At 40.1% G+C, this 19,978-nt stretch overlaps 1 protein-coding gene across 1 annotated transcript in view; it reads right to left on the bottom strand.

Moving 5' to 3' along the window:
• Positions 1-4,768: 4,768 nt before the first annotated feature.
• Positions 4,769-19,978, bottom strand: part of Wwc3 (WWC family member 3) — a 66,931-nt gene continuing 51,721 nt past the window's right edge. Inside the window, exons 11-22 of the mRNA XM_021154644.2 lie at positions 16,677-16,797; positions 15,331-15,405; positions 14,396-14,482; positions 13,296-13,488; positions 12,755-12,922; positions 12,245-12,396; positions 10,648-10,813; positions 9,739-9,903; positions 8,028-8,120; positions 6,992-7,219; positions 6,421-6,548; positions 4,769-4,960 (exon numbers count right to left, since the gene is read on the bottom strand). Of these exons, the coding sequence (XP_021010303.1) occupies positions 4,894-4,960; positions 6,421-6,548; positions 6,992-7,219; positions 8,028-8,120; positions 9,739-9,903; positions 10,648-10,813; positions 12,245-12,396; positions 12,755-12,922; positions 13,296-13,488; positions 14,396-14,482; positions 15,331-15,405; positions 16,677-16,797 (1,643 nt within the window). The 3' untranslated portion in view covers positions 4,769-4,893. The remainder of the gene's footprint in view (positions 4,961-6,420; positions 6,549-6,991; positions 7,220-8,027; positions 8,121-9,738; positions 9,904-10,647; positions 10,814-12,244; positions 12,397-12,754; positions 12,923-13,295; positions 13,489-14,395; positions 14,483-15,330; positions 15,406-16,676; positions 16,798-19,978) is intronic.

A 19,978-nucleotide genomic window follows, 5' to 3' on the forward strand; every position in this document is an offset into this window, starting at 1 on the left:
TAGGGAAGTGGGGGGCGCTATGGGGGACTTTTGGGATAGCATTGGAAATGTAATTGAGGAAAATATGTAATAAAAAATATTAAAAATTTAAAAAAATGATGCATATTATATGAGTCCCTCCAGATGAAATGTCCTAGTGGAAAATACATAGGGAAAGTAAGTAGAGTAGGAGGGAAGAATGAAGGGTGGCTGCTGATAGATGCGTAGGTTTCTTTGGGAGTGATCAAATATCCAAATTAATCATGGTAATACTTGCACAACTCTAAACATATGAAAAAACTCTTGAGTCATGTGCTTTAAATGAGTACATTCTATGTTGTTTGAATTCTATTTCAAGAAAGGTATTAACAAAAAAGTCATATGCATAAAAATGAATGAATGGATTGATTCTATTTTAATTCTGTTCAGAGTTAAACAGAGCTTCCAAGTTGAAAAAAAAATCAGATATGATAAATGGAGACCTCCTGAAGACCTTGGCATCAGAGACTAACACAATCAACATCATTTGACTAGAGACCTGTCTGCTCCTCACAGCACCCCTTTCTTGGATTCAAAGAAGAAATTGAGCATCTATGGAGTTGCTCCAGTTGTGGCGAGACAGCCACTAGGCAAGAATTGCCTCAATTCATCTACAGACAAAATACTGTCCAGAAAAAGGACACACTATGTGGAAGAGTGGACTGATCATCTGCCACAGCAGGGTAAGCAGCCCTTCCAAATTCTGCGTTACAAAGGTCCGCCCGACAATCCCGAGCCAGAAGGCTGAAGACTGATGCTCCAGTATTTTGAAGAATAAGGGACTGCCCAAGCAATCAGTGGTCTCTATAAATTGGCTTAGTTCTGGAAGCGATGTTTTGTGCTTCTTATATTTTCAGGTAATATTAGTCGTTCTTGGATTTCTAACGGGGTTGAAGAGTGGTCGTCTCATAGCCAACCCAAGCTGTTTAGCATTGAGAAAGATGAGAGAGATTTGAGAGGATGGTTTTCAGATGGCAGACTATCTAAAACCAGGACAGAAGTCGGGTGTAGAATTATGTCTTTTAAATTAGGATAGATGGCAGAGTGCTTTATTTAACTGACAAAATTGATGAACTGGGTGTTAAGTGTATCTTATACTTTATAAACAGTAGACTGGTAATAGTTGTACTCAATTTATATCCGAGGGAAAAGGACCTTTTAGTTGGACAAAAAAGGGGAAAAGTTGTGGATTGCCCTGGTGCTGTTTGTAATTTGATGCTAATTCCGCTTTCCCAAGAGGGGCTGCCTAGGACAAAGAGTGAATCACTTACTCAGGTGACTTCTTGGGAACCTTCTTCTCATTTAGCTGGTAAAATAAAGGCTAGAAACGGTGACTGCGAAGTGGAAGGAAAGGTGGAGCTGAAAAGTTTTATGGAGAAGGAGAGGGAAAAAGAGGCTAAGCTCTCTGAGGAGGTGGAAGGAAAATGGAGCAGAAGCACATGGCCTGGAGAAACCACAAGTTTTAAGAGATTTCATAGCGGGGGGGGGGAGGGAAATATAGTAGTGTGGTGGTAGGTCTGCCTAATCCAGGCATGCAGCTTGTATTCTTGAGTTGTGTTTTCTTTGCACTGGCTTATTTGGGTTGTAGATTTACATTTGTCCTCAGTGTTTTAACATGAAGGAACAATTAGATGCCAAGTAATAATAAAATCATTATGCATGTTATTTTCCTATTAACAATATTTGATGAAATATTTTAAAATGAAAAAGAGGTGTATGGAGCTTACTCCAAACCAGAAGATTGAGAATTGGGGAAACACTAATGGCTTGTGTGGAAGCCAGGTGGGTATGAAGTGTGCATTTCATTGTACTAATCTCTCCTCTTATAGCTCTATTTTTTGGTTGTCAACTTGACTACATCTACAATGAACTAAAACCCAAATGACTGTGCACACTTGTGGGAGACTTTTTTTTTAAATTAAACCATTTGAAGTGGGAAGACACACTTCTAATCAGGATCTTTGAGGTGGGAAGATAAACCCTTAATCTGGATCTTCTGAGGTGGGAAGATACACCTTTAATCTGGGCTGCACCTTCTTCGGGCAGCCTATATAGAGGACATGGAAAAAAAGAAGCCTGATCTCTTTTCCTGCTTGCTCTTGCTCTCACTGGCAAATCCATTCCTTCACTGGCATTAATTAGAGCTTACTTCTTCAGGATTCCAACATATGCTGAAGACCAGCTGAGCCACCCAGTCTTGTGGAATAAATTCCTGATAATTCTATTCATAGGTAGCCATTGTTGGACTAGCTAGACCACAGCCTGTAAGCCATTCTATTAAATTCCCCTTCTACATGTATGTAGATTCATTCTATAAGTTTTGTTTCTATAGAGAATCCTGACTAATACAATGTGCCTATTTTATTTATATGTTGCTGTTGAGAGTGAACTCACATCCTTGTACATGTGAAATACATACTCAGCCACTGAGCCACATTTCCTGCACCATTTTTGTTTATTTAAAAGTCTCCCTTAAGTTACATATCACTTAAAGAAACAAACCACACATTTCCATTTGTTCTTAAGGCAGGTTAGTTTAATTTTATAGAAGAAATACTTTCAAAGGATACAATTACACAATCAGAGAGAACAGTGACAAAAGAAAGAGATGAATACTGATTATAACTTATTCCCACAACAGAAGGTTACGTAGTTCAGCAATAATCACCAAAGTCTGACAAGGCAATGATTAGATAAAGCAAAAAAAAAAAAAAAATCCCTTTTACACTCGGTGCTGTTTCAGAGACCTTGGTGGCAAAATTCAGGTTGTTGCCTGACCAGAGCTGCTCAGAGACAGTGGTTTTCTTTCTCACCAGGTGAAGCACATACACAAACTCACACAGCAGATGGAAACTCCCTCCAGCTCCCTAATGTCCATACACCTTCTTTTGTCTAAAGTAGGCAATATATTCCTGGCATGGTAATTTTAAGAGGTTGGCAGCTGCCAGAAGAGAGCAAGTGAGGGTGTTGGGTACCATGTCTCCTATGGCAGCAAACCGTCCATGCAATGCAGCACACCTGCACACAATTCACCTTCTACATGTGGCAAAGCCAGCTGGCAGGGACAGATTATGATGGAAAGGTATCAAACTTAGGCGCTCCTCCTCAGGCTCATCCTGAAGCAGGGACTGCATGTGTCTGCTGTGGGGGGCAAGAGTAAGAAGACAACACTCCCCACATAAACTGCTATAAGGTAGGCAGTGATGTTTCTGAAAAAAAAAATATGCCTGGGAGTTTTTTTTTGTATTGGCATAGTTCGTTTTCCTCAGCTGCTCCCTAATTTGGGTTGGCAGAAAAGCTACCTCATTCCAGGTAGAGAATGGCCTGGGAAGAGCTGTCTCTGTGAGGCAGTGTCAGCCACAGTTGGTTCTAAGGATTGGCACCTTGGGGGTGGGAGCAAAAAAGCAAGGCTAGAAGCAGGAATGCATAGCAAGAGATGACAACTGTAAAAAAGAAGGTTTTCAGTCTTACCACCACTGACAAATTCCATTGTCTGTGATTGGTCACATGTCAATGAAATGCTTTTAACAAAATTCATTTTTAATAAATCCAAAAATGAAAGGGGGTTATACAAGGGAAGAGGTTACAGACTGGTGAGAAAGGAGACCTGATTACAAGGGATATTTCCAAGAAGGGGAAGAAAGATCTAGGAAGAGAGTTCTGTTTTCTTTTATATTTCTTGTGATTACTTCATGTATTCATTCAAGGCCTCAGAAAGGAAAGCACATTTATGTAGAATAAATGTGTGCTAGGCAAACTAAATTGTTTGGCATTTAAAAGAATCATGGCATATTTTTATTCCATTAATTTTCTCCCTCATGAGCTAGTTTGAAGATTCTATGAGGAATATTGGTTAGCGTTCTGATTTATCTCAAATATTCCCCTGCAATGACTTGCTAGGTAAGCCATGTTACCCACATGCCCTTCTCTCCACACACAAAAAGCACCTTCAAAGGTTATGTCTGTGCCCTTAGTATCTGCTGTATCCACTCTTTTCACTTTCTTTCATAAATCAGTAGGGTAGCAGGAGAGCACTCCAACCCTACGTCTGTCAGATCAGCCAGAGGTGGCAAAGGTAGCTGCACATGCTTTGACAACTGTAAGCAGTGTGAACAGCCAACATTCACCAGTGGACAGGCAGGTTGAAATCTGGGATGCCGGATGCTCTGTTGCCAGCTTCAGACTTGTGGTAAGCACAGAAAGATGCATTAGATGACAAGATAGCAATGAGGAGTTGTCAGTGCCCAGAGCACTGAGCCCAACAATGCATACACAGCTTGCAGAGTATGACTGAAGCACTGCAGTTGATATTTTAACATAACAAACAGAGAGTGAAAGTGTACAATATACATGATAGATGCACCTATGAGAAACTGATAAACAGGACAAACTCAGCACATAGTGTTTGCGTTTTAGGTGTTAGAAATACAACCGGCCCCAAGTTCCACTCTACTGCATGACAAATACTGAAGAACAAAATTTCAGTCTTAAAATATACCTTAAAGTCAGTATTTTCCTTCAAGGAAAAAAGTACTATAAATAAATTACAATACAGTGAATTTGCCTGAACTCACTTCGTTTCTGTCTTCCAGCCTTTAAGTCAAATAAAACAGTGTAAAAACTATACACTCTTAACATGATAGTTGATCTTTTATAAAATAACCTGTCTTCAGAGATGTCGATTTCACAACAAGGAAAAACCAAGCCTTGTTGCCGTCACTATTATAAAATATATATGTATAGATATATGTTTTTTTTACAAAATGTGTATATTAATAGCTTTGCACAAATATTTTAAAGACAAATTTAGCTAATCTAAGAACTTCATGAAAATAAAACAGGCAGATAAATACTTCATGTGCACAATGCACTACATCAAACATCATCAGCTGGGAGAGGAGGTATGTTAATCCTTGGTCTTGTAAAAAATGCTATCTTCTCCCTAGAATTAGAAAGAATTATATGTTAGAAGTAGATCTGAAAGGGCTATGGATGCAGCTCAGGAGGAAAGTAAATGTCTAGGCTATTTGGAGGAGCTGAATGAAAATTGCCAGTGACAACTGTTTGCATGAAGCCCTGTGCTGTGCTTATCTATGGTTGCTAAAATACTCACTTGTACATAGTAGGTACACAGAAAATATTTGTTTTATTAAGAAGTAAGTGTGAATGAATGAGTTCTAAATCATAACTGAAGGAAGAATGTTATACCATTTAATGCTAATTATAACAAGGATATGAATATTAAAGATTTCAAAATATTAAGGGTGAAAGTCAAACATGATATTTAGCAATAAAAAGAATTGACACAGGTAGATGCTACAATGTGGATGACCTTCAGAAGCCTGATGCTAAATGCAATGAGGAAGACACAGAAAACTACATGGTGTATGATTCCATTAATAGGAAATAGGCAGGAGGCAAATGCAGAGAGAGAGGGGGTACACAGACTGCTGGTTGGCAGAACTCAGGAAGGGGGTGGGCTTGAGCATCAAGTGGGTATGAGATACTTTCCTTTGGAGATGATGGCAGTATTTGAAAACCAAATGGAGGGAGTAGCAGCATGACATTATTGATACAACAAATGTTATTGACAAGTTTGTTTTAAATGCACTAATTTTATGCTTTCTAAATTCTACTGTAATTTTTCACAGGCACAGAAAATATAGATATAACCATGCAATTAATTCTCCCCCAAAAGCTTTACCAGCTTGTGTAGGTAGACCTACTCTATGCAATAGTGATTCTAATGTAGGAAAGTAGATGATAATGATGATAAATGCTTCTTTCCTGTGACAGCAAGTCTATGATAGCTCAACTATATGATACACATGCTTTGCAGTTTGCAGATTTGGCTTCAATTGAAAGTTAATTTAAAAGGAAATGTGGGGGCTGGAGAGATGGCTCAGCAGTTAAGAGGTCCTGAGGTCCTGAGTTCAAATCCCAGCAACCACATGGTGAAGACAACTACAGTGTACTCATAAAAATAAAAAATAAATAAATCTTTAGAAAAGAAAAGGAAATGTGACAAGGATGTATGTATGTATGTATGTATGTATGTAAATTAGTTACCTATAGTAGCAAATATTTAGAAAGTAGCATCAGGTTACAAAGTAAAACAAATGGGTAAATTATAGATAAAACATTATGTTCAAATAAGCTAAGAAAGCATGTAGCACTGTGGGATATTTTAATTTTTAAACAACAAACTTCTATATTATGATTACAGGAGGCATGAAAAATATAAACATCAGACAAAAACATCAAAATCTTATTAGTGGCTAGAGATACTGTTTACAGTAGATTCCTGGTAACTGTATTTTTATATTAACCCAGGTACCATGGTGATAGGAAAGCAGTAAGCAATAATGTTGGGCACAGGCTCCATCCCCTCTCCATACCTACCTAAAGGTCTGTACTTGGATTGGCTCCTTGTGGTTCTGTCCTCGCAGCTGGTAGATCTCTTTGGACGCCTTCTTCAGCATCTTCTCAGCTACTTGTTCCTGATGGTAGTCAAGTTTGGTCTGTCTTGTCTGTGAAAGAAACATTTGATGAGCAAGACTTTTTACTGCTACTTAGAAAGAATGAATGAGTTTGCTCCCATCCCTGGCATCCAGAAGATTTAAAATCAGCCACAGAGATCCAAAAGGCAGACTTGCCCTATCTCTGTCCACACAGGAAATCTCTACAGACTTGGCTATGGTGGCTGGAGCCAGGCCTGGTCTCAGGGCATTCTCCACACAAGGGAAGGAGGACTTTGGTGCCCTTCAGTCTCCCTGAAGAACCTTTTGGCATCTACTGGTCCCACCACAAATGTGCATAGTAGGGGAAAATTTCATAAAACAAATGTCAGGGTCCTTTCTATTACTATATCCTTATAGGGCCACTCATAACTAGAGATCAGGGTGGCAATCATGGATAAGCAATAGCTAGGGAATTCTAGAGGGAGTTCAGAGCAGGCCCTTGACTTCCTTACCTGCCTCTCTGCTTCCTTCAGTAGGCTGCGGAACCGCTCATCTCGGAGCACCCAGTGTGGGAGGTCAGTCTGGCCCCGCAGCTGGGCATCTTCCAGCCGCTGCCTCAGCTCCCTGAGGGTGCCAATCTCCTCATTCAGCTGCCTCTGCCTAGTCCTTGAGGCCTGGAGGTCCAGCTCCAGGTCAAGAGAGGTGCGGGCCATCAGCTCGGCCAGGGACGACCTGCAAGACTATAGAAAGCAACCAGCTTGGGCTGGCACAGGCTCCATCTTCTGGAAGATTCTTCCACAATTAACAGGAGATGGCTGTGGGACAAGTATTTCTCTAAGCCTGACCTATCCCATACCCATATTTAAAAACACCAGATTCTGGCAAGATCAAATCTCTACTTCAACATCAAATTAAAAACAGCAAACTTTCTTCTTTAATCATGGCCTACAAGTATAATTGTCAGAGTATAAAGCAATAGGCCTTCATATGAGGGTGACAGATCAAACATGAACACACTCTTGTAGACATACCATTTGATAATATATGTCTAAGATAGCAAACTGTGCTTTGCTTTTGTTTGTTTGTTTTTAAATTTTATTTTTTTACTGGCATCTGAAAAGCATGACTGGCAACACACTAAAGTGTTTAAAATTGGGGGGTGCTAAATATGTAACAGCAGGAACTGGAGTTTCTGGCATCCAATGGGTCAAGGACAATAAAAAACACTGACTCAATTAAAATGTTCCTACTGCTGCTGTTTAGACACCACTTCCGCAGTCTAAGTACATGCTTTCTTGGATCCCCCAGTCTGCAAATCATGTAGAAACGATTATACATTTAATACATATAAGAATATAATGATCACATATGATATAAAATCATCTTAAGAAATGCTAGTAGAATTATGGCACTATTGCACTTTCTAAAGAAGTTACAAGGAAATAAAAGTCTTTTAATTAATGTGTCCTTAAGCATTTCCTAAAATAATATCTTTATAAAGAAAAACCAAGCTGTTATAGATTCCATATTAATTTCTGTAGCACACACCTGTTTATAGCGAAGAGTTCGTCTTTCTAATGTATTTCGTATAAAATGGGACTTCCTGGGCAGTGTTGAACTGTCACTGTCACTACGATAAAGCTGTACCAAAAAGAATACCCAGAAACAATTTGTTAGACATTCCCAATTCAATCTCTGTGAATCCAAATAGGATTGATTTTTCCCAGGCATTTAAAACACATTGAAACTTTTTGTTGATGCTTTCACCAGGTCTTTGGACATACAGAACAGTTTTAAGAGAAAAAAAGTCAAAACCAAAACAAACAAAGCTGCCAAACTGGTCTTTCTTTATGCTCATCAACTTAACCACATGGACTTTCTAAACTGATCAAGTCAATCATAATTGTGTGCTATCCATAGCAACTACAATTTGATATTAAGTGTGCTTATGAAAGCAGGTCCTGTCTTCAGCATGTTCCACTATTTAGCAATCATTCATATTAGCTATTTATTTCTGGTTTTAGTAAAATGGCTTTTTGGAAAAAGAGAGTCATTCCGGGTAGAAGGACAAGCCAACATTCACCAAGCCCTGCTGTGCCAGTCAAGGGAAAGGTGTGGTTTTAAAGAGGAAAATAAAGAACACTTCTTTATGGAGCCCCTACGGATTTCATGTGGTGGTGGATCAATGGTTGACTGTGTGAGTGCCCAAGTCGTGCCTTCCCAGCCTTATTTTCTGTACCAGTTTACAGGAGATATTCAGGAACACAAGTGGCATAGAAGCTTACTTGCCCTGTGGTCATACCAACATGCACATAAACAGCAAGGCTTCTAACACCATTACTAATAAATGCAGTCTTTTATGCTGGGGCACAGAGCTCAACCAAGCAGCTGCCAATCTTCTTCTAAGCAGCAAAGTCTGTCCTACGACCACCCTATTGTCAACGAGCATCTGAATCTGTCCGTGATGGGTCTGCCAGAGCATAGGCTAAAGAGGGACCATGAGAACAGGATTCAGATGAGTATGTCCAACCACCCACATCGGCATCATGACCATTTTCCCTTCCAAACCACTTCACTGTCTAGGTCATTGGTGTTAATGTCACCCTGGTCCTGCCTGATCAGCTCAAATTCCCTGCCCTCCCTTCAATGACTACAGTGGTTTGGATTTCCAAGCCACATACCTATGGGTTCTCAGTCTCATTAGCACATTAGAATTACCAGAAGTTCTAATTCCCAGGTCCCATCTGTGACCAGTGACAAGTGGGACCTGGATGTCAATGTTTAGTGAAGCCTTTCAATGGAATTTGACTATGTATCCCCATCACTCCCCAAAGCATATGTGTCCATGTAGGCAAACTGGAATGTATTCCTTAGAGCCTACAGGATGCAAATAAGGGGATGAAGATAAGATGCTAGTGCAATCTACAGATTTCTATCCAACTCAAGACAATCTCCATTTTGATGTGTTGGTTTGTCAAAATATTCACCCTGCCTCCTGATCATGAGATGGGGCACATAGAACAGTAAAAATCTGTAGGAGGTAAAATTTAGAAGAAATCCAGAACTCAACAGGCTCAGAACCAGGTGGCAAGCTGAGTGCCTAGCACTCATTTTATCTCCACTCACATATGGTGGTCATTTATTCACTAGAATGGCTTCTGAGAACATACATATTTTTATCAGAGATAGTAAAACTGAGAGCACAACAAAAGAGAAAGAAGAAAGTGTTGCACACAAGAGTAAAGGTGTTTCAACTCACTCTGCAAACATACTGGCTTCTCGCCCCTGGTGAGAAGGTCTGCGAGCGCACAATAGTGCTACTGCGGACAAAAGGAGAGCCACGGGCACGGCGGCTAGGCCATTCCTTTCGAACTCCCACAGCTTCCTCCAGGTAAAGGTCTTCTGTGGTGGTTTCCTTGTCAACCTAAGTAGTAGGCTCATTGTTACTGACTTCTTCAGAGCACAAATGGTACATTTAATGTGAACAAGCTCTTCTCTTGGTAGCTGCTACTTTTCAAGCTTGTAAACAGTAGAACAGCAGCAATTCTGGGAGGACTCATGTGAAGCAAGTGCTCTAATCTGCTATATAAGCAGAAGACTAAGAAGCTGCCTGGGGGAAGAGTTCATAGATGCTGCTTCAGGACCATGGTGGCAGCAGATTGTGGTATACTGAATAGTTAGAATGATAACATTTCAGTGAGATATAGATATAGTGTCAACTGGTCAAAACTTTTTTGTTCCTGAAGATGGGAAGGGATCACCACAGAATGGTGTAAAAGGTTCCATTTTTTAAAGTCAGAGCTGTACTTTTCTCATAATCTACAGATGATGGACATTTCTGTAGGACATGCTGAGTCCACATTAAGCCCTTTCACATCTTAGGCAATGCTACACATCTCAGCACTTGATAATACAGGAACATTGCTTACATATTACCTTTAAATGCCACACATCTCCATACCCTCTAACACCCACAAGGCATGGCTATTAGTGAGTGTATGTTCTACTCCTATAGGTGAGCACATCAGGATAGCTTCCTACAGTATACCTGCCACTCATCTACCCTGTCCTTACACTTCCCATAATAGGTATGGGAACACATCCTTTCTCCTTCTAGGACCAGCCAGGTACTAGATATTCAAAGGCTCTATTGACACTTTTCACTTACCTTAAGAGGCAGGGGCTGAAGTTTCTCAGGATTGTAAGAATCTGCCTGGCCAGTAACCACATGCCCATGGATAGAGTCCACACCAATGTAACAGGAGTTTGGGTATTGGGGGCTGGTCTGGGTGCAGTTACTACAGCCACTATCAACCGAGTCAGCCTGCCAACTCCTAAAAGTAAATATTGAAACAGACCATGAAAAACTCATCAGAGATGATACCTCTCATGGCTGTTTTCAGAGCAGAGTAGCAGAAAGAGCAAGTAAAACCTGTTTTATTTCAATGACTGAAGACAGCTGCTGTTCTCATAAAGTAGGAGTATTTCTGTTTTCTAAGGACAACATTACTTCAAGGTCTTTCATTAATAGTTTTATCTTCCCTATCACCCAATATGAGCCACTTAAGGTACAAAAACTCTATTAGAAAACTCCTCCCATCTTGCTATCTTACCATGAACAGCATAGCATGCCTTATCCCTCTGCCATGTGCTCCAAAAACACATTTCTGTCTAAACTAAATTCAGGAAAAGTCATGGGAAGAAACAGTAAGATTCACAAGACAATACTCATTTTGAAAACCTGTGGAAGAGATTCAACATGTAAATGCCCCCCCTAGAGGATCAGACAAGCCACATCACCAGAACTGCTCATTCACCTGAACTAGTCATCCATTTCCCATAGGCCTCTATTGGCAAGGAGTCGCTGATGGACCACTTCAAGCAGCAGTAGCTAGAGATGCTGCTTGGTTATGTGATTATATGTTTCCATTGAGGACTGTGTCCAGAAGGATGTAAGCCTACAAAATGGACTTGTGGTTGAATGTGGTCAGAGGGAAGGAGGAATGGGAGTGACTGCTTGTATACACGGGGGTCTTTTTGTTTACTGAAAATTCTCCACAGCTGATGTTGGTAATACTATTGGCATACTATTATTATACCCCAAACTAATGAGTTGTATAGTGTAAATGCAGATAGATTAAATTTCTGTAAGGTGGGTTTTAACAACAACAACAACAACAGTAAGAGTATAGCTCAGGAGTATTGCTCAATGGCAGAATGCCTGCCCAGAATGCACAAAGCCACAGGTTTAATTCTCAGTATCCTAAGAGAAATGAAACAAACACAACACACACACACATATACACACAAACCTGAAGGGAACTTTGAGTCATATATGATAGCATATGCCTATAATGTTAGCACTCAAAAGGCTAAGGCCAAAGAACTCCAAAGCCACCTTAGGCTAAGCACTAAGCATCCATCTCCATATATCAAAATGTTCAGAGGAGTACTGAAAAAAAAATACTGGATTAAAGGAAGAGGACTGGGCAAGAAGTCAGGGTATTTCTCTTGTAAGTATCACCATGATATTTCCCACCAGAATAGGGCTCCTGAGCAATGGCATGGTAGCACTACCCAGCATGTTCTAGAGAAGCAAGGAGGAGGGAATTGATTTGCATGCAGAAATAATCCCCTGAGAGCCATGCTGACTGGCACTGAGCAGGCTAGCCTGTCTGCAGTAACTTCAATTCACCTCCCTAAGATATTGTACCGAGTTCTGCTTCTTTATGCAGCCTTAAGAGGGCAGAGAACTAGGCACTCACCTCTCAGACACAGCCTCGCCTTGTTCTTCCTTACGCTCCATCTCCAGGATCTCTTCCTCTGTATATTCCAGCTTCACACGCTCCTCTGCCAGCTCTCTCTCCACAGCTCGTAGCTGTGCTGTGGTTCTGGCCAGCAGCACTGTCACTGCATCCTGAAGGAGGAAAGGATGCTTCTGAGAACGAGCTTAACCTCTTGGCCACACAGGAGAACAGATTCTACCATTCACAGTACCACACTGTTCACCCTGGGCCTATAGCTCTGTGTCCACATATTTATACAAAAAAGTATTGATCATGAATATGTTTGCATTAAAATTCATTTTTAGGAAGTGGATGGCTATATTGCTATGTTCCCATCTAATTCCTTCCCCTGAAACTCCTTCACTGATAACCCATGCTGACTTGAAATCTACAAGAAATCTTCTTAGAAATGAGTACCTGGAGTAAAGCCAGTCTCAAAGTAAAGAAAATAGCCATAGAAGATTGGCTCCTTGAGCCAGGGCCATGTACCGTCTTTCCAGAGCTGGCATTCGTGGTTTCCCGTATGGCACTCTCTATAACTCGTACAGGCTCTTTTGGCTTAGGTGGCTCAGGGCTGGCAAAGACCTGCACAGGATACCAGCGTAGCTGCATTTCACTTGAACTGTCACAGTCGGCCAAGTTTATCTGAGCAATGCCCTGCAGGGGTGTTAAAAGTAAAAGTCAGAACCAGTTTTTAATGGTTTTCTTCCATAAATATTGTCCTTTAAGATATCAAATTTGACTGACAGAACCAACATATCTCCCTTTCTCCAGCATTCATGTTTGTATATATGTATGTATGTATATATATATATATATATACATATATATGCATATATACAACAAACACACACATATATAAACCATAAATGAATAAGCATAAACAAGAAATTAAAGATAAAATTAGGAACAAAGAAAATATAGAGGAAGAGAGAAAGAAGATGGAGTCATAAATCAAGGAGAAGGGGAAAAGGAAATGGGGGAAGGTGAGCACCATATGCGTGGGCAGAGGCCATATTGCTACACATACCAGCAGTTCTTCCTGTAGCTGAGGATTCACTGAACACACATATAACTGCAGTGATTTCAATGTCAACATGCTGGAATGCACAGGGATTCTAAACACTTCATTAAACACCAATGGAGCTTGGAATTCCAGAGACTTGGAGCAGTAGGTGTTGGGAGTGCCAGAGTCCAGTGGTGGCAAGTAGACGCGGATATGGCTAGGAACCGAGGGAAGGAAACATATTGGTAGACAGCATGAGCTAATATGGTTCCCACCCTCCAGGTCCAAAGGACTAATGTGTCTCTGTAGATTGGATGGAGTATGCCTGGCTGGCTAAGATAAGACTTGGGGCTTTGGGGTTCTGCTGGACACTATTACAGCAAGAGTTCTTCTGCCCTCTCCTCACAGTTCTAGCATGCAGAGAAGCACAGTCTGTTTTCTGTGCTTTCTGCCCCCTAGCTTGGAACTTAGCAAATAGTCGAGAGGCCTGAAATACTTGTGACAACTGCTGTGTGTATCACCAGGAGAGCTGAATCTCAATGTGGATCCTCATGTTTACAAAGCTAGCTCACAAAAAAATGTATGGGGTTGACTACCTTAGATTTGAATGGACCATTATTGCCCGTTACCCATGTTAGGGAGACCCTCCAATAGTATCCACCTAGGGTCACAGAGCACAGAATGGCAGCGATTTTGCCACTGAGGCCAACTAGCTAACTGACAAATGGCACCAATTCACATTTCCTATTCATCTCCTTAGCCAAGAACTCCTTGAATCCAGTCTCAGGCTTCTTAATACACGTCATAGGATCATAGAGTAGAATGGGCTTGTACTAGCACCACAGGGTAATCCTCAATATTGTCAGTTATAGGCCCTTCCTTGACAGCAACACAGTACATCAAATGTCTCAATTAATTAAGCTTGTTTAAAAAGTATATAAATCCTCTGTACTTTCAATAAATATTTCCTACTCTTTTATTGCAAATTCGGGCTCCCAAACTGCTTTTCTGCTCCCTAGTCTGCTGAGCAGAATAGGCAATGAGCTGTATCATGCAGAGGAAAGCCAGAGGAAGGACATCACTAGCTGTTTATAGTCTCCAGTTCTCCAATATCAGGAACTTACATTTTGCAGTCTTCCTTCATCACCAGCCCAGCAAGGTTCCTCAGTTGCAACACATGCACAAGGAGATACTCATTGGGACTATCATGCCTGGAAAATAAAGCTCAAATTCATGGACTGTAAACTCCCCATGGAGGAAATGACCCTGTGATCCAACTCCAATAGTGGCCATGGTCTGAGGGCTATTTTACCTTATCTTACCCCTAAAGGACATTGGTAATATGTCAAAGAATTTTTTATTATGAAAACTGGAACAAAAGTGTCAAGGACACAACTGAATACCCTACAGTTCATAAGATGGGGACACCATAGCAAAAAAATGACCTGATTCTAAAAGTCAACAGTATAAGAACTAAGAAAACTGGACCAGAATAACAAGAATGGGTAGGCCAAAACTACAGAGACCTAAAAATCCTGCACTGCCAGTATAAACATCATCCTTCAGTAAAAGCACCTGCTTTTACTGAAACTGTAGCTAGACATCTATCTATAAGTGCCATGTTGCAGAACACTGGATGACTCACCCTGCTATTTGTACTATGGGGAACACTTTCAAGTTCCAGCATGAATGGGGGAATGTACCCCTAAGATCTTGAGTTTGTTGAGACTTTCTATCTTTCAAGTCTAAGCTAACAGTCCTGAGCTGTGGTATATGTGATGAAAGACAGCAGTGCAGTCACTGTTCTCTTTCCCTCTTACCTTCTCCCTCTGTTAACTCATCTGAGACAAAAGAAAGATGGGCGCTAACAAGAATGGGAAAGAATCACCCGGGTCATATGGTTCCTCTATCCTCCTTCACCTGCCCAAGGAAATGCATCTACAAGGCATCTTTAAGGTTAAAGACATGACTGGGAGTATCAAAGCTAGTAGAATATCACCCAAGCAGGCCTCATTCCATAGGGCATCCTGAAGAACAGGAAGTTGCCTTCTATACTCACAGATATCCCACATAGATCTGGGGCTCATTGTTTCCGAAAGTGTCTCCAAAAGCAGATTCTTCAGCATCTTCATTTCTAAACATAATAGAAAATTCACCAGGTTTATTCCAAAAATACTTCAGCACTGTAGATATGTACAAGGTCTCTCATGCTCAGGGTGTCTCTTACTGAGAAGAATTTTATCAAATTCTGATATATATATATATATATATCAGAATATTATATATATTATAATATTATAATATATTATATATTATACACACACATACACAGATTTTCATTCATAAGGGGGCTCAAAAGGCATAGCTGGTCCCAGAATCTATCATGGGTTATCTCATCAGTACCTGCCCACAAATTTCTTTCTCTTTTTATCACTCCCTTGGTTTAAAAACAGACTTATTTTTATTTTATGTATCTAAGTGTTTTCCTGAGTGCAACTATGTGCACTACAAATATGTAGTGGCCATGGAGGTCAGGAGGGCATTGGAACTCTGGACATGGAGGAACAGATGATTGTGAGCTGCCATGTGTGTACTGGGAACTGACATCAGGTACCCTACAAGAGCATTATGTACTCTTAAATACTGAGCCATATCTCCAATTTACCTCTCTATTTTTAGACAGGGTCTTGCTATCTTAGCCCAGGTTGGCCAAGAACCCACCTTATAACACAAGGTGGACTCAAATTTGTGGCATTTTTTTCCTGTCTCAGCTTCCACAATGTCAAAATTATAGGTATGAGCTATAACAACAGCTATCTTGTTTTTTTATTTGTGCTGTTCTGGGATTTTGCTTTGTCTAAGAAATTAATTGCATAAGTTTTGAAATCCATGTGACATACTAAAGGCAGTTTTCAAAAAATTAACTTTAAAAAAACTTTGCACTGATTAAAATGTCTTTATAGATACTTAATATGTGCAACTATACAGATACACAATGACAACAAAGACAGCTAATCAAAATGAATTACCTAATTCCCAAAAGTTGTGTTTTGTTTTGACCACAAGGAACTCCCTGTAGCTAAAGTAGAAAGAGAGGGAGGGTCTTCATTGCTAGGAATGCAGGTCCCTTGTATGCATTGTGCATAGTTGCTGTTTTTCAGCTCTACTGGTCAGGGCCAGGAGTGGGAAAAGCCATTCAAGAACAACACAAATAAGCCTGAGGTGTTTTCTCCACGTGTTATGAAGGCCCAACCTTCCAAAGATTAAAGGAGGTAGAAAAATATGCATGGAAACATAAACAAAATCTAGAATCTAATTATTTCCATATGGATTCTTGGTGTACATACCAATAACACTCTGGCTAGTGTACTTAGGAACATGGAAACAAGGTGATCAGTTCCTAACCTTTTGGTTAGAGGTTCAAAAACCCCACTGTCACTGGCAAGGGAGTAATCTGACAGGCATGCAGAAACACGGCGTGCTCTTCTCTCCAATCTCTTGGCGCTGTCTTCCCGCAGGGTCACTGCTGCAAACAAGGGACACACCTGGGTTAGAGGTGATAGCATAGGAGGCCAGCACATCTATGGCAGAGGGCTGAAAAGTCACTAAAGTGCTCCAGAGACAAGCCATGTCATGTGCATGCAGATAAGATATTGTAGGTGATTGTCTTTAATATTGAAAACCACAAGGAAAAACAAAGCAACAGATACTACTTCTTGCTTTGCTTTTTTTTTTAAGGGGGGCGCTCACTATGTAATCCTGGCTCTTTGAACTTGAGATGTTTCTTATCCCTCCTGCATGCTGGGATTACCATATGCACCGTTATGGCTGATACACATAAGCCAGAGGTGACACTGGTATCTTCTTTTAAAAAAAATCTCTTACCTGTCTAAACATACATTTGGGCTCATAGATCTTGTATTTCCCCTTTGGTGGTGAGGACATACTGAATAAGATGGCAGAGGTGGGAAACCCCTGAAAGAGTCTGATAGGGGAAAGAAAGCTACAAGGAGGGGGTAGAGACTGGAGAGAAACAGAATCACAAACACACATTTTGTTTAAAGCTATCATACTGTTATGTAATACATTGTATGCTGATTGATTAAAATGTAAAAATAATTTAAAAATAAAAGAAAGACACTCAGGCTCAGGAGAACAGCAGATACACCAAGAGGTGTTATTTTTCACTTTCCTTCTTTACGCTGTTTGGTTGTCTCCATATTTTAGACAATAATCCTATTTGATATTGAGCTTATAATCACTTTTTTAAATTATCCAAATATATCTTAACAATGTTCTTCAAATCAAAACCACGGATCCATCCTTTGAAAACAGTCTTGGAGACCTGTGGCTTGCACAGGGACTGACAACTCTCTGTTGATCTCACTGTAGAGGCCTTCTAAGATACCCTCAGACAGACTGCTTTCTGAAATTGCTTTTCTGGTTTAGAATGCTATCATCACTGAGTATTTGATTTTTATCCTTTGTGTCTACCTTTAAAAGCCCCCAAAAAATCACTGACATTTTCTTACCTAGTTTATCCCTTTCTTCCACTGAAATGAGTTTCTTTAAACAAACTCAATACAAACATACTCAACCTTTTTATGATACATGTGGTTATATATGTAGGAACCTATGCTTTACAGGGGGGCATGCTTTGTTAAAATACAGAATAAATATGATGCCCCAAGTTAAGCACAATTTTTGGCTTCATGTTGCCACTTGCTAATAATAGAGGTATCTCTGTGGTCTCCATGCTTCTCTGGCTATAATAAACTGAAAACTTGACATTCTGAACTAAGGGAAAGGATGACTCTAATGACAACCCAGCCACCTCTTTTTAACCAAATTCCTACCCATACCAATTAAAGCCAAGCATAGTCAAAGGTAAAACCTTTGGTCGCTCACTGTTAACTGGAAACAAAAGCTAGCTTTCTAGTTACCTGTAGTACCAACTATGGAGGTAAGCTATTTCTGCTCTCATCAGCCAAGGACAGAAGCAGGCTTTATCCTGAAGTAACTAAGGGCATAAAACTCTCCAATTGTAAGTGGAACGCCAATGCTCTGCTCTTGTCTTGTTCCTTGTTCCATGAACTGACCCCCAACCCTGACTGCATCTTTGGTAGCTGAACCTCTACATCACAAGGCTCTACAAGTAAAACCAATACCTGTTCCCACTCATTAGCCTGACACCCACCAAAGACACTGTTTCCAAACAGCTTGAAATCCCTTTGAAGAAACACCGCTAGGTAAGAGTCATCCCACTTCCAAAGTCCTATCCCACAGTTCAGGTCTAACCATTTTTTCCCCTCATCATTACAATGGAAGTCCATTCAGAGAGGATGGACACTAAAAGTTAAGATGGAGTCACTGAATTCACAGATCAATAAGGGAATAAAGTTCCCTGGGTGAAAAAAGACACAGATGTCCATATTAGATACTCAAACCTCCAGGACTTCAACACTGACTTGAGAAGTAGTACAAATGATACAGGAAATAGAAAATCTACTATATATTTATTGAAAACAAAATAAAACAAAAAATAAACAAAAATCACACTGCTCTTTCTTTATTAAAATAGACAGACACTAAAACCAAGGAACACACTAAACACTGCTTGATAAGAAGGGGACTAAAATGGAAAATCAATAGCCAAAGCTGCCAACTGGTATATTAAAATAATGAATGCTGTTAAATCTTGGAGAAAAATACATATAGGAAATAAGCACTGAAAGCTTTTTGAAAAAAAAAACCAGTTCTTACATGATTAACAATAACAGCAGTGAAATAATGATAATGACAACCAATAAGCTACTGCCCACCCCCCAGCCATCCTAAGCATGAAGTCACTGTAAAGTTTTGCCCGCAGCCTGAGCAACAAAGGAGGGAAGAAGAACGCCAAGGCCACTTACAGTGAATGTTTCTGTGGAGCAGCATGAGAAGAGATAGAAAAAAAATCTATAAGATTTTACTGATAATTTTCAACAGGGTATGTATAATACAATCATCAATAAACAGACAGTAAACTCAAAAGATTTTTATGGATTTTGTTAGCATAGACTACCCAGTAAGTTTAAAAAAAGGAAAGCATTTCAAAATCCGGATACATTTAACTTTAAAAATCCAGTTAAAACAAAACTTTAGCAAAAATGTAAAAAAATGTCCCAAATTATAGTCTACTCTTGGTCTTGCCATCTGTCCATCAGCAGATAATGGGATGAGGGGGAATCTGAAAAGCATGCATGAATGCTCTGATAACTCTAGGATCTGCAGCTTCCAAAGCACACAGGAAGGCAAGGAGTCCCCAGGTGCTTAGACCTGAAATCAGTTCCTTCCATTCTGGGAGCACCTAGCAGGACCCAGGAACTGAGTCTGTCAATTATTTCAAATTTCTTCCAGCTTCTCACCATTTACTCTGATGCTGGCTATTGGTTTTCTGTAGATTGCTTTTATCATGTTTAGGTATGGGCCTTGAATTCCTGATCTTTCCAAGACTTTCATCATGAGTGGGTGTTGGATCTTGTCAAATGCTTTCTCAGCATCTAACGAGACACAAGTCAACTGACAGTGTCATCTATGAATCTACCACCAGGTGGCAGTACCTAAATGTAGACAAAAGAGTCTAAATTGTTGAAACTCATAATGTCTGATATAGAACAAGAAAGAAAACTAGAGAAAGTAGGATCAGAAATTAATTCCGTTCTTCT

Source organism: Mus caroli, unplaced genomic scaffold, assembly GCF_900094665.2.
Source record: "Mus caroli unplaced genomic scaffold, CAROLI_EIJ_v1.1 scaffold_6880_1, whole genome shotgun sequence".
Classification (NCBI taxonomy): Eukaryota; Metazoa; Chordata; class Mammalia; order Rodentia; family Muridae; genus Mus; species Mus caroli.